Genomic DNA, 14,995 nt, shown 5'->3' with positions numbered 1-14,995 from the left:
AGATCTGTCATGACAGAACATCGCTTCAATGATATCTTGTGCCATCTAGCGTCGTGAATGGGTGAAATGTCTAGACCGCGAATATAAGACAACCCCCTCTTTTTCAGTGTGATTTCAATGCAAAAAACACCGTCTTATATTCGGGCCAATACGGTATATGATTTTAAAATTAAACATTTTCTGGTAAAATATTGTCAATAAAAGTTGTAAAGCAATAAAACAAACAACAAAAATGAATGAAAAAAAACATATTTAAAAAAAAAAAATGGGTCAAAATTATTTTTCGAATGGATCATGTGACTATTGTAATGATATGAGCAGATCCTATCTGCATGTTCAATTAGTAATGTCTGCTCGTCACAGCACACGGAAGTCAGAGATACGCAGCGAGCTCGAGACAGCTGATAAAAAGCCCGCCAGTGAACAGTTATAATGTTGATGCCTGTCTTCTATTCTGTAACTAAAGATCTGTCTGTAAAAAACATCAACTCTTTCAGTAAATTGTCTTATTCAAAAAACCCACAAATACAAAGTAACACAACACAACTAGCACCTGAGACAGTCATTTGCTTTGCTTAGCCAAAACCACCTGGAGAACGGAGAGGCAAGATGGATATACGTAATTTTTTCAAACCTAAGCTTTCAAAAGCGACAACTACTGAGCAAGAACCAAGGATTGAAAAAGTGGACCATGAAAAGCACCGAGAGAGCGCCGCCAAAATGGTGAGCGGCGTTTCAATTTGCCCCACTAATGACGCTAATTGTACAACAGCGCCATCACTGGTGTTCTGCCAATTTTGCTCTCAAAGCTGTTGTGGCGGCGAATAAACCCTCTTTTAGATTCAGTTGGACTGTCAATGTTATCCACAGGTCCCAAATAAACAAGTTACATCGTAAACATACATGTTGAACACGAATATGGCGTAAAATAATGCCAAACTACACGGCGAAGATGTAAACAGTGAGAGCGGTGTGCAGTTGTTGTGTGCAGCTAACATGGCAGGATGTGTCTGAGGAGAACTTTTCTACATGTCCGTCCATGATCAAACGTAATTGAATATTCCTTTACTTAAAGAACGTATGTAATGTTTAGTTTGAAACCGTTGTATTCCCGGCCATTTTTAGCACAAAATATTTGATGGGGTGCAAAATTTGACAGATCACCTGCGGGCATACCATATTCAATGGATGACAATTTGCCAAAAAACTATAGCTGTCCTTAGCAGCCTGATTGTGGCCATGTCCACTCGTAGCAGGATATTTGGCAAAAAGAAGAAATTTTTCTACAGTTTGGCCTATCATCCACACGCACACTTAAACCAGGGTTCTTAAAAACGATGGGGAAAGTGAAGAAGTGTGAATTCTGCATTTGTGGTGCCATCATGTGGACACTGATAACCGAAGATTTAACTGGAAACGTCACTGACTGCGACAAACATTGTCCTCACATCACACAGGAGACCAATGTTTACATTTGGAGTAAATTAGACAGGCGCTTTTTTGCTTCCTTTTTTTTTTTTTTTTTTTTTTGGGCCTATAGACCCTACTCACCTACGTCACAAAATGACGTGTCGCTGTATCCGGCCACCATATTGTCCGTCATTTTTTAGCCCTATTCTCAATTGTTTCAATTAGTCGTGCAATTTATAGAGCAATTCATGGAAGCCCCGGTGTTATCTGACGCTGTAAACTCATTAGATGCATTGCATATAAGGCGTTATGTGGAAAAGCTTCAGTTTATCCATTCGCCAGATCCATATTTGATGCCTAAATCGATTTTTTTCGACCCGCTGTCTTCGCCGTCTCTACCTGACATCTTCTACCCTGATATTTACAACTATCTTGTCCACACAAAATCAGCCTATTCTCACGAAAGTTTGAAAAACTTTAAGAGCTTGGAGGCTTATAAATACTTCGTTGCTGGTTGGGTGAAACAGGTCCTCGTCCACGAAAATTCTGCAGGAATCTATCTTGTGCTCGGGAAGGTGAGTTACGAAATTTTCAATTCAAAATCTTTTGTTCTTGCTAACATCCACTGTCAAGTATAAAGTATTTCATGTCATTTGTCAATGGAGCTAGGGCTTTTAATGTTTATATGATTTAGCGATAGCACTCTCACTACATACATATATAATATGTAATAAATATGAAGTGCGATAGCACTGCTCCAGATTGTCCCTAGTTGAATTAATTTTTTTGGCTTTTGACCTCAATAGTGAAATTGTAAATTAATTGTATGACAACTGTCTTATTATCCCCTTATAATTATATATTTTCAGGTAGTTCATTCACAACGTCTGAGTGTATGTTGGCGATTAGCCTAGCAATTATCTTAATTGTGGTTGTCAGCCCAAAACCCTCTAAATATATATTAAATGCATCTTACCAGATATAAAATGACTACTACATAATCTGTGGTAATCGTTTGGAGCCCAGTTTTCTCGTCGAATTGCAGCAGCCCATCTCGCTCTCCTCTCCGGGTCTCTCGGAATCCGGTAGAACTTCAAGTCTCTCCGTCTATCTTCTCTGTTATTGCAACCGACCGCCACACACGCCTTCACCATTTTGATTATTAATGTTAAGGAGCAAAAAAACACGCCATAATAAGAGGAATTTACGTAGCGGTAATGCATCAACAGTGACGAGTTGACGGACAATATGGCGCGGGGGCGTGGTTGTGACGTCATGTGAGTAGGGTCTATTATCCACACGCACACGCACATTTAAACCAGGGTTCTTAAGAACGACGGGGTAAGTGAAGAAGTGCGAATTCTGCGTTTGTGGCGCCATCATGTGGACACTGATAACAGAAGATTTACGGTTATCAATCCTCACTTCACACATAAAACCAATGTTTTCATTTGGAGTAAATAAAACGCGCTTTTTTGCTTCCATTTTTTTTTTTTTTTTTTCAAACTCTTGTGCTGTGCCTCCTATTGAAGAATGGTAATATGGACAAAATTTTTTATTGTTATAAATGTACTTAAAAATGAATGAAAGCGGTTGGCTGTGGAAGTTTTTTTTTGTTTTGTTTTTGGGTTTTTTTGTTTTTACAAACGTTACGTTCCCGACGTATCAGGGCAGAATCCTCCTGCGAGGTGTAGACATGGCCTGACTCTTCAATTAAAGTTTTTTTTTATTTTTTTTTTTTTTATTGGGGGTACTGTGGGAGGAAACCCGAGAACCCGGCGAATACCCACGCAGGCGCGGCCGAGTCGTTTAAGGGGCTGGATCAGTGTAAAAAATAAACAAATATTGCAAGTTTACAGTATTTATGGCGCTTAATTCGAGTGTTTGGACAAGAAAGTCGTGTATGTTGCGTGAACCCACGAGTCCTGAAATGACCCACAAAAAGCACCGGACGCCACATCTGGGTCTCAACATTAAATTTGGTCCGATTACGCGGAGTCCCCTTTAAACGCCTTGCAGTAGCTGAAGAGAAAACCTATTGTCTTGGTTCCACCCATCTGTGGGGGTGGTTCGGCAGCAGAACTTTGCAAAGTTTTCAAGCTGTCACAAGCTGTCGGAGAGGCGGATGGAGGCTCAGGCGTTTCTTAGCAAAGGCGAAGGCCAACAAACAAGTCACACACGAGGAATGTTTCAAAAGTAGAAGATAAAGATGAAGCTCGAATTACAACAAGTCATTTAAAGTGCAGCTGTGCGCCTACACTGCATGTGGCCACGATGCAGCTTGTTTGAATTGTCATGCGGCAACGTGTTTGAGAAGTACGGTAATAAATGAATGTAAACAGCCAAAATGACCCGTTTGGACTGCAGGCTTCACGCTGGACATGGAACTTCCCCCATTTGTTTCTTCTTGATACTTCTGAACGTGCTGGACCACTCCAAGTCTGGGCTGGGATTACCACGACAGTCAGGTCAGTCAAGTTCTCCAAATAGCAAATCACTATAATGACAAGATGTTCGTGCACCCGTTGGCTCTATCGTTCGTATACACAAACCAGGTAAATATACCATACCAACAGGCTATAGCAGTCCTTCTTTAACCCTTTCAGGGACAGTGGTCACCACAGTGGAGAGCTATTCAAAAGCTGATACTAAAAATGTAAATCCTTTATAGGCGAAGTGTTTTTTGTTGCTGTTGTCATTAGATGAAAGGCTAAATATTAGCAATTATATTATTTAAATTATAATACGTAAATTAATGCAGTTCTTACATTTTTTTCATAAAATTATAAATAAAGTTTTCAAAACAATTTTAATTATAGTTAAATTCATAAAATTAAACATTCGGCTGACTCTGGTTACAGCTGACTGTCGTATCCCAGATAGCAGACCGATGTTAAAAAGATGTTGGATCAACATTCCGCTGTCGATCTTATATCGTTGAATCAATGTCACTTTTGCACCCTCAATTAATGTTGTTTCAACGTTGAAATCCTAAAAATCATTTCGATTATTAATAATATTGGAACAGCGCTGAATCAATGTTATGTTTTCGACCAAAGCGCCCGCTCGTCCACAATTCAATGACTTTTCAATCACAGTTCCCGGTCAATCATAAATCAACTATTTGTCAACAATAGCTCATCAACTATAAAACAATATTAACCCAAACATCGCCTGACATACCATAGAACAACGTTGTTTCAACGTCACTTGACGTCGAAAATTTTGATGTGAACCATACTGATGATTTTGATGGAAAATCAACGTTTATTCACTGCTGGTCTGCTATCTGGGATCTGGTTATCAAGTAAGATTGAAGTCATTTTTTTTTTCATAATATTTTACTAATTGCATGCTATTTAGATAGATTTCCAATTTATTTAAACTGTGAGGACTGAATGCTCATCTTTCAATGCCATTGATGGAGCTAGACATCAAATCCATTTTGAATGTAATGAACGTTCATTCCCAGTCAAAATGAATGGACATCTAGAACCATCAAAAGCCCTGTAAAAATGGGGGGAAAAGTCATAATTTGTGCATTTGTGCAAAGTTAAAAAAAAAACAAAAAAAAACGAACATATGTGCTTGATCTGAGCACAGTAATAGAGCATTAACAATGGAAAAAGCTCATTTAGCTTTTAATTCTTATCTGTTTTTGAGCAACACAGACCTCAACTACAGCTCCAAGGCTTACATGGACTTGAAAGTGGGGAATGAAAAAGTTAGTTCCTACAAATGGCGCATGAGCTCATAGAATGAATTTTAAAATTTTGTTCTACATTCACATTCAGCCCAACATGGGAAAATGCAGCATCCTGTTGAGATGTGAGCCAGCAAAACATCACAACACATTCAATTCTCCATTTCCATGGTTAGCTTCTCTTGCACCACAGTCGAAGTACCGGTTAACGCATCTGCCTCTCCTTTTCTGTGTTCTCTGTACTAATGTTAGCCTTTTTCTGTAGTTTTCATTGACTAGTGCATATTCATTTGGTTTATGAATTAGTGACCACCCCACCCCCCACCAACACTGCATATACTGTATGCAGGCGCTCACATATGGTTAATCACATATCTAAATAGATATACTGTACATTTCACTGTACATGTCTGCTTGTTGCCCCAGAAACTAAAACACAGTACTGTAATTCTTCTTGTGTCCCAATTGAATCGCTCATCTTTTCCACGTTTTCTTCCCACCATGGCTCCAACAGAAAGATTCCTCCAAGACCTTCCACCCTATGAAGTGGTTCACCCCACTAGAGTGAATGCCAGAGGTCACTTCCTGTCCAACTTTCTGTCTCATCGTGCTCACCACATACAGCGTCGCTATGCCTCAGAGGAATCAGTTGACCCAGGAAGAGTCTTCTATCAGTTGTGGCATGGCGGCCGAAATTTGCGCTTTAATTTGACTCTCAACCCACACCTGCTGGCCCCAGGTTACCTGACAGAGAGCCGATATGGTGGTCTTAAAGGGGGGAAGATACGTCCCCTTGAATCCAACCAGTGTTATTTCCTTGGTGAAGTGTGGGATGGGCCGGCTGTCAAAGGGACTGCAGCAATAAGTACCTGTGATGGATTGGTGAGTTGTACACCTGTGCCTAAAACACTATGTCAGACATAAACAGCTCACAGTAGGTGACCTTAACCCCATGATCGGATTTGCTATGCCTACAATGAAAAAATAATGAATTATCAATGCAATAGACAGAAGTACTGGAATTATCAGTTTTGATTGTAAGCATTATTCAGATTTTCATTGCAAGAACTGAATCTCAAAGAGCCTATTCACACACAGTATCATTTTATTTTGATTGTAAGCATTATTCATTCAGATTTTCATTGCAAGAACTGCATCTCAAAGAACCTATTCACACACGGTAGCACAGGGTGAGCGTTTGGCATGGAAAAGGATGGCTGTGCTGTTTTTGTTCAAGGCTGACCAAATACTGTTATTGATGTTGTCACATGCACAGGCACATGACAAAGTGAGGGAAACAGAGACACAGGTATGGGCCAATTTCAAGGATTTATTCAACAAAAGATTTAAACAACATAATAAAGAGTGAATGTGTGTGTATGGGTGTAGAGTCAGGGGTCTCTGCAAAGAATGGATGCAAATGGATATAGTATTTGTGTGCAAAGTGTGAATATCTAACTAAAGTCCAACACAACCAAGGAACAACCAACACCATTACCTGAAGGAGAGAGCAGAGAGAGTGATTAGCAGGGAACCCAGGCCATTTTAACCCAGGTGCCTTCAATCAACCAACCTGGCCTCTGCCTGATAGGAGCCACCCACAACAGGCAGTGGAGCGCCGTGACAATGTGAGCTTGGAATAATGTGCAATCCATGAAGACGGTGTCCTTGATTCTTTACCTGAGGGTTCGCCAAGGGCACCCATGTATGTATTAGAGATAGACCGATTATCGGCGCCAGTATTTGGAAATTTGATGTATATCAGTATCGGCTTTTTTTTTTTTTTTTTAATCCGACCGGCAGATTTGATAAAAATCCACTTAGAACTGGGTTATTTCAGCTCAGATGCAGCCGTGCCTCTCTCTCCTGCCTGCTGTCTCCTACACTAGTATTCACCTCGTCCTCTGAGTGATTAAATGGAAATGGTAAATGAAGTTACACTTGTATTGTGCCTTTTCACCTTTTTAAGGCCCTCAAAGCGCTTCGCACTATATCCTCATCTAACTACTGGTGACGCAACACCAGGAGCAACGGAATCAAATACACAGAGAATCAAATACACAACCTCTGGTTTGGGGAATGACTACCACAGAACCATGCCACCCTTTCTTATTATTTATTATTTTCTATTTGTTTGATTCAATAAACATGTTTTAGGCATTTCAATGAAGTTCATGGTTTGCATTATTCATTTTTTACGCCAATTTTTACACTTTTACTGCAAGTGAATATTGGCTCCAAAAATCGGTTATGGCCCCTCTAACTACTAATAATCAGTATCTGTATCGGTCCTAAATAACCCATATTGATCGATCTCTAGTATGTATGTAATTATTAGGGGTGTCCCGATTGCATATTTTTGCACCCGAGTCACCTGATTTTGAGAATCTGCCGATACAGAGTCCTGATTTGATACCCAAAAAATGTTTTTTATTTTATGTATTTATTTTTTTGAAAAAAGGTCCAAGCATGTTACAGCAGTGTACTGTATGCAGTACTTCCGCTTTTTCCGGTAGTGTTGCGGAGTATAAAACGTATATATTTATGTTTCTTTTGGCAACGCCATTGCATTTCTGGATTATTTTGTTAGTCTTTTTAGCCCTTGAAAAGAGTAAATAAATTAATTAATAATAAAAGACCCGATCCTTTTCACCTGATTCTGATCCTCTGAAAAATGGCGCGATCGGCCAGATTTCCGATCACGTGATAGGATTGGGGACATATCTAGTAATTATAAATCCCAATAACAATCGTATATGCTGAACTGATATAGTATTTTTGGAGGGGCTTAAAATTGCATCAAACCAAGGACCATTTTCTCAGTCCTTCTGTCTGTCTCTGTCTTTTTGTCTGTGTTCACCTATCCAGTATGTATTGGATTTAAAATGGAGGTAGAGTGCCTATTATAAGTATTCACCCCTTGGATGTTTTCCCATTTTATTGCACTCATAAATCAATCATGGTCTAAACAATTTGGCATTTTTAACACAAAAATGTATTGGAACTTTTTAACGTCGAAGTGGAAACAGATTTCTATAGAGTAATGTCAATGAAATAATTTTTTTTAAAAAAAGTTATTTGCATAATTATCCACCCCCTTCAAGTCAGTATTTCGTAGATGAACCTTTGGCTGCAATTACAGCAGTGAGTCTATGTGGATAATCAGTTTTGTACATCTGCCCACTGCAATATTGCTCCATTCTTCCTTGCAAGACTGCTCTATCTGTCAGGTTATTGTCATTTATATATATATATATATATATATATATATATATATATATGTATATATATATATGTATATATCAGAGGTTGCGCTAAACATTTTCGTTGTGTCATTTTGACTGGCAGGGTCATAAAAATCCGGTCATAGTCTATTTTTACCCGTCATTTAAATTTTTAAAATGATAATGATGACATATTCAATAGTATTTAGTTTTCATTCATTTTTAATTAATATTGTAATGCCTGCTTGGCGGCGAAAAATTAGACACGGAAGTCGTGGTATTTTTCTCCCTTTTTACTCTGCTTACCGCCAACAACTCCGCCCCCAAAGAAAAGGAGGCAACGATATAGACCCCAATCACCAACGTCACACAATGATCTTAATTGTGGTTGTCAGCCCAAAATCTTCTAAATATATATTAAATGCATCTTACCAGATATAAAAAGACTACTACATAGTCTGTGGTGATCGTTTGGTGCCCAGATTTCTTGTCGAATTACAGCAGTCCATCTCGCTCTCATCTTCGGGTCTCTCAGAATACGGTAGAACTTCAAGTCTCTCCGTCTATCTTCTCTGTTACAGCAACCAACCGCCACACACGCCTTCACCATTTTGATTATTAATATTAACGAGCAGAAAAACACGCCGTAATAGGAGGCATGTACGTAGCGGTAATGTGTAAACATGACGAGCTGACACACAATATGGCGGCTCCGGTCAGGGGGGCGGAGTTGTGACGTCATAAGATTGGGGTCTATACACAGGCGGCAATCTTGTCCATCAATTGGATGACGCGCTGGCACACCGGGTGCACCAATAAGAACCTTGCGTTGATGCGTCAATCACGGTGCCGCCGCCAGACCCCGGTGACGCTACAATATTCTGACAGAATAGCCAACGACGTCATGCATTAAGAGAGATAATAGCTAATTAATATGGTAACTCGCCACCCTGTGGTCTGGGGTGTGAATTGCAACCTGTCAAAATTACGGACAGACTTCAGTTTTTTCCGTCACCGTTTTAAAAAACCGGTCAACGACGGAAAATTTCTGGTTAACGCGACCCCTGGTATATATGTATATATATATATATATATATATATATATATATATATGTATGTCAGGTATTGGGCATGAAAAGCTCTTTTCAAGTCCAGCCACAAATTATATATGGGACTGAGGTCTCTGCCTAATATTGTCTGCTGTATGTCTTCAGGTGTATATGTGTGTGACTGGTCTGTCAGACTTTTTTTCTTTTAATAATCTGTATGACTTATGTGTGAGTTTGCTTAGAGGAAAAATATCATACGTCTCATGTGAAATGCTGGAAAGTTCATGAACTGAAAAAAGGGAAGGAATGAAGCACATAAATGTTAGTAAAATAGCACGTTATTGAATTTTACAGGAATGTTTCCCTTTTTTTACTCATTGTAAATATTAGTAATATTATAAGCATATTATGCAATTTACGATATAAATATTATGCATATGTAAAATGTGTAATATTATTCTGAATAAATCCATCGTTATGATGAGTTCACTAATCGCTATGAGAACTTCACTGTGTATTGCAGTTTATGCAGTCATTAGTAATCTTGCTTCTGAGCACTCCGATATTCAATTTATGCATACACTGACTGACTAATAACTGTATAATTGTATATGTAGTGCAACATATTGAAGCCATTTTCTATGACTGGAATTTAAATGGATCCCTTATTAAAATTTCAAAGAATCTAATTTCTGGGAACTGGAACTCACAGGGAGTCAGGTTTTTTTTTTTTTTTTTTATTCTTATCAGTTGGTGTAGATATAGATTAAATTGTAACACAACTTGCAACTGGCATGAACCAGACTTTTAAAGAATGTATTTGCAAATCATGGTGGAAAATAAGTATTTGGTCAATACCAAAAGTTCATCTCAATACTTTGTTATGTACCCTTTGTTGGCAATAACGGAGGCCAAACGTTTTCTGTAACTCTTCACAAGCTTTTCACTCACTGTTGCTGGTATTTTGGCCCATTCCTCCATGCAGATCTCCTCTAGAGCAGTGATGTTTTGGGGCTGTCGTTGGGCAACACGGACTTTCAACTCCCTCCACAGATTTTCTATGGGGTTGAGATCTGGAGACTGGCTAGGCCACTCCAGGACCTTGAAATGCTTCTTACGAAGCCACTCCTTTGTTGCCCTGGCTGTGTGTTTGGGATCACTGTCATGCTGAAAGATCCAGCCAAGTCTCATTTTCAATGCCCTTGCTGATGGAAGGAGATTTTCACTCAAAATCTCTCTATACATGGCCCCATTCATTCTTTCCTTTACACAGATCAGTCGTCCTGGTCCCTTTGCAGAAAAACAGTTTGTCCGATGCGTCTCATAGATATCGCATGCATTTAGGACTATATGCAAAATGACAGACTCGGCCGCGTCTGGGCAGCGTTAGTAAACAGCTGCCATCTTTAAGCCGTAGACTTCTCATCGCTAATAAATATAACGTTACTGTCACTCGCTCACGTAACAGCCCTTCGGAGGGCTAGGTTTCTATTGATTATGACCACTGTCGATGCGTGGCTAACGTGTCTTACATACAGGCTTTATTTAATCTGTAAAAACACAGCACTGTAGAGTGATGAGGGTGTAAAATTAAAACATAATAAAGCTAACTGTCAGTTTTAGCTCAGTAGTCATTGCTGAATAAAACACCAAGTAGCACTGGTCCCTAACGTGCTCCAATACAGCAGGTATCATACATTTATTTTGAACACTGCAAAAACTCAAAATCCTATCACTACTTACAGTTTTGAACAGAAATGTCCAAAGTCCGGCCCGGGGGCCAAATGCGGCCCCTGGTCAAATTTCATCCGGCCCCCAGCCTCTGTCATAAAATCAATAATTTTTGACCCGCACACAGACTTAATAAATTGGTCAGCAGTACTGCTACCGTCATATGAAGTAGCTTACGCACTAAATGCTGCTCCTCATTTACCCACTAAAAGGCAGCAGCACTCTAAGCAACAGTACCCCATGTGACCCTTAACTCCCAATTTTCTAAAATGGTGACAACACAAAAAAGAAAGTTGACTGCGACGGCCGACGCTTCAGGGATAGGTGGAAATCGGACTATTTCTTCACTAAAATACGCAATAACTGTGTCTGCCTCATTTGCAAAGAGACAGTCGCTGTTTTTAAAGAGTTCAATGTGAGGCAATATTACCAAACAAGAAACGCTGACATGTATGACAAGATTACAGGGAAGATACGTAGCGAGAAATTAAAGCAACATGAAGCTAGTTTAATTCCACACCAGCAGTATTTCGCAAGAATCGGAGAATCGAAAGAACGCCTTGCGATTTATAATAATAAAAATAATTTTAAAAAAAATAATAATAAAGCGAATGTGACACACAGAATGGCTTGCTAAAATTTGCTTAAATATCTTGATCCACGTAAAGGACGTCAACCAAGGTCGGCCACCCACATTTTTACCACACCAAATCTGGCCCCCTTTGCAAAAAGTTTGGACACCCCTGGTTTAGACTAACTTAAAACTTAACTTAGAACTTAAAAATAGCTTGACACAAATGGAAATTAAATTGAAACACGTGGGAAAAACATGTAGCTTTCAAGTGATGTGTGTTATCAAGTGTAATTACATTTTTAGGTAATGAATATGTTTTTTTTTAATAAGATCTAACTTTTTTAAGTGAAAGCAGTGATTTTTTTTTTTTTTTAGTCACATCTGAGATGCATTTGTTGGCTGTTTCAAACAATGTACATCGAAAATAAAGACATTGATTGACTGAAAATGGTTCAATATTGGATTAGATGCCTTTTTTTCTCATGTATGTTTATAATTGCTCTTTACCTAAAAAAAATGTTTTATCCGATTTCTTGATTAATCGATAGAATTTTCAGTCGATTACTCGATTACTAAAATATTCGATAGCTGCAGCCCTAATATATATATATATATATATATATATATATATATATATATATATATATATATATATTATATACGTTTACATATATATTCAGGTTTTTTTTTTTTTTTTGTCAACCAGTTAGTGACGGGATCTGTCGTTCACTTGAGTAAACGAATCCATTCCGGATCGTTCAGTAAAAAGATTCGTTCAAACGAATCGTTCAACGAATCGTTCGCCCCCTCATCTCCCTCCCCGCCCAAATGAATCGTTCGTTTAGTGAACGGGAAGTGACGTTGCCGAACGAATCACCAAAGACCGCTTCGCGGTATAACTGAACGGGAAGTGACATTCTTGGTCCCTCCCTCTCTCTTGCACACAGGCTCCTCATTGACCGCTCGTCGTAGTTTCAGTAATGAGTGACAGGCAATATCATTCTGCTTTCACAGACAGCCTCGTCTCCCTCCCGCTGCTGCAAAAGCGAGGGAGAACTTCCGCGTCGTCTGTCCTAGTTCTATGGGCTCAAAGTCATGGCTCGTGCTTGCATTTCGATTGGGGACACGGTTAAACATTTTCCTTTTGTGGGGGGAGCGGGGGGTTGGGGTCGGTGGCGCACGGACTTTCTTTAGCATGTTCTTGATCACATTTACAATGCTGCTGCTACCAGCCAACGCAGCATGCTTGCTGTCACGAAAATAAAAATAAATCGAAAGTTTAATTTCTAAATATGGAACGACCAACACATCATATTTACCTCTCGCTCTGTTGTATTTTTGTTTTTATGCTCATCACTATTATTTTTAGTTACTATTGTTAAAACTATAAGTGTAAATAGCTAGTTGTCGAATGTGCTGCTCTGAAATAAAGACAATACTACATTTTGATATTTGACAGTTTAATTGCAAATCAGTATTAAGATGATCGTATTGAATTTTTGCACTGGTATTAATAAATAAAATAATCTGGTCAACTCACCTGTCGTCCCCGCATCTCAGATCGTCAAATGCTGACGAGAAATAATTGTTTGCTCTGTACGATATCGCCTTTCTACTCTCATTAGTCTGTTAAGAAAAATGTAGACATATTGCGACATCTCCCGTGTCCATGTGCGTTGTTTTGGGGCGCTTGAGTAGCACACGATGGACGGATTGACATAATTTGTCAAACCAACCAACACCTGACACGAAAAAAAAAAAATAAAACACTTGGAAAAAATGGACATGTATATACCGTTTCATTGCAAATCAGTATTATGGTGATCATACTAAATATTCTTTTTTTCTGTGCACATATGAGGTAAATATCGCTGCCATGAAGCCTCCTTATAGTGACAGTTCTTTGCCCCCTTCATTGCCGTCACGCGACCGCAGCTCAACTTTTGCTTGCCTCGTAGCTACCCGTGTTTTAAATGACTGTAAATTTGATAGTATGTCGTAATAGGTAGTCGCGAGTCTGTTGAGAAAAGTAGTACACTAAACCATGCTGGCTAGATTTGTGTGGTGTTTTTGTCTTTTTGAGCTGCATTTGAAAGGCTCCACGTTAACAAATATGTGACAAAGTCCTTTCCTTTCATTTTTTGATTCGTTCACCGCATAGTCATTACTGGAAAGTCAAGTTAGCAGCAAGCTAGGTCAGGAACCGGAGGACCGAGTCACTGAACGGGAAGTGACAAAACTCAGTCTTGCCCCCCTGCCTGCACGCTGGCTGCTCATTGGCCACACGTGGAAGTGAGTGACATACGCCCTGATTCTGTTTCCAGTCCCTCCCCTGCCCGCGATGAGGCTGGCGTCTGATTGGTCGTGTGCGATGTCAGAAGACGCTGCCGCTTGCTCAACGCCCTCCCACGCAGTGAACAAGCACCAACTTCATAGAACGAATCAGTGCAGATGGTGATTAGTTCGGTCTCGTTCACCCAAACAATTCGTTCAAAAAGAACGAATCGTTCGCGACCGATACAACACTACAACCAGTCACCATATACGGTACAGCCTCTCGCCTAAAGTCAGCTCAGCTCACCCAAAACCCCACTGTAGATAAGTTGTAGAAATGATGGATTGATGTTGCAGCAAAAAATATGCTCTTATTTGATGATGGAATGACTAAATTGTGCCATTATGTTGAGTGTACCAGGATAGTGTGCCATTATTGACGTACTTAAATGATAACTACAGTATGTTTGTCATGTTGTTATCATGACATTTTGCTGAGTTTGATCATTGCTATTTGGGGCCACACATCTTAGATATGTGTCCTTCAGAGGGATGACTGAATTCTTTGTCTGCATGAAATGTCTGGCTGCCTATTTTTTATTTATTTATTTTTTTATATTCAAGATAAGGTTTGACAGTCTACAGATAAGCATGCAGACAAAATTATCTCTTCGTCAATGTGCATAAAATCGTTTGGATTGAGGTACCGATTGACAAGAAAAGTCTACCTAATGATAAAACACAAGGGAGGTTCCATTAAGTTATGAGGTTGCTTTTAATCACACTACGGTACACATCCCAATCTGTGAAGATTTTTTTTGGGAGGAAAGCTATCAGAAAGCTTGGTCTCACTTTCAGCTCGTTCTTATTCCAACAGGATAACAATCCAAAACACACAGCAAAATACCTAAGTAGAAAACAATTGCAATGTTTCCGACAACATAAATAAGGCTCCCATATATTTATGAGCCGGCCAGTTTCATTCGTCTGTAATTTTAAAATTTTGTTTACCCTAAAAAGTGATGCTTGA

The 14,995-nt window shown here is 39.2% G+C and overlaps 1 protein-coding gene across 3 annotated transcripts in view; it reads left to right on the top strand.

The window, feature by feature from the left end:
• The first annotated feature begins 3,393 nt into the window (after positions 1–3,393).
• Positions 3,394–14,995, top strand: part of LOC130922998 (A disintegrin and metalloproteinase with thrombospondin motifs 7) — a 136,750-nt gene continuing 125,148 nt past the window's right edge. For all 3 annotated transcript variants that reach the window (XM_057848352.1, XM_057848360.1, XM_057848368.1), the window contains exons 1-2: positions 3,394–3,878; positions 5,628–5,995. In XM_057848352.1, the coding sequence (XP_057704335.1) occupies positions 3,758–3,878; positions 5,628–5,995 (489 nt within the window). In that variant the 5' untranslated portion in view covers positions 3,394–3,757. The remainder of the gene's footprint in view (positions 3,879–5,627; positions 5,996–14,995) is intronic.

The sequence above is a fragment of the Corythoichthys intestinalis genome, chromosome 1 (genome assembly GCF_030265065.1).
Source record: "Corythoichthys intestinalis isolate RoL2023-P3 chromosome 1, ASM3026506v1, whole genome shotgun sequence".
Classification (NCBI taxonomy): Eukaryota; Metazoa; Chordata; class Actinopteri; order Syngnathiformes; family Syngnathidae; genus Corythoichthys; species Corythoichthys intestinalis.
The sequence above is the reverse complement of the archived record's forward strand: the minus strand, read 5'-3'. Positions and strand labels throughout refer to the sequence as shown.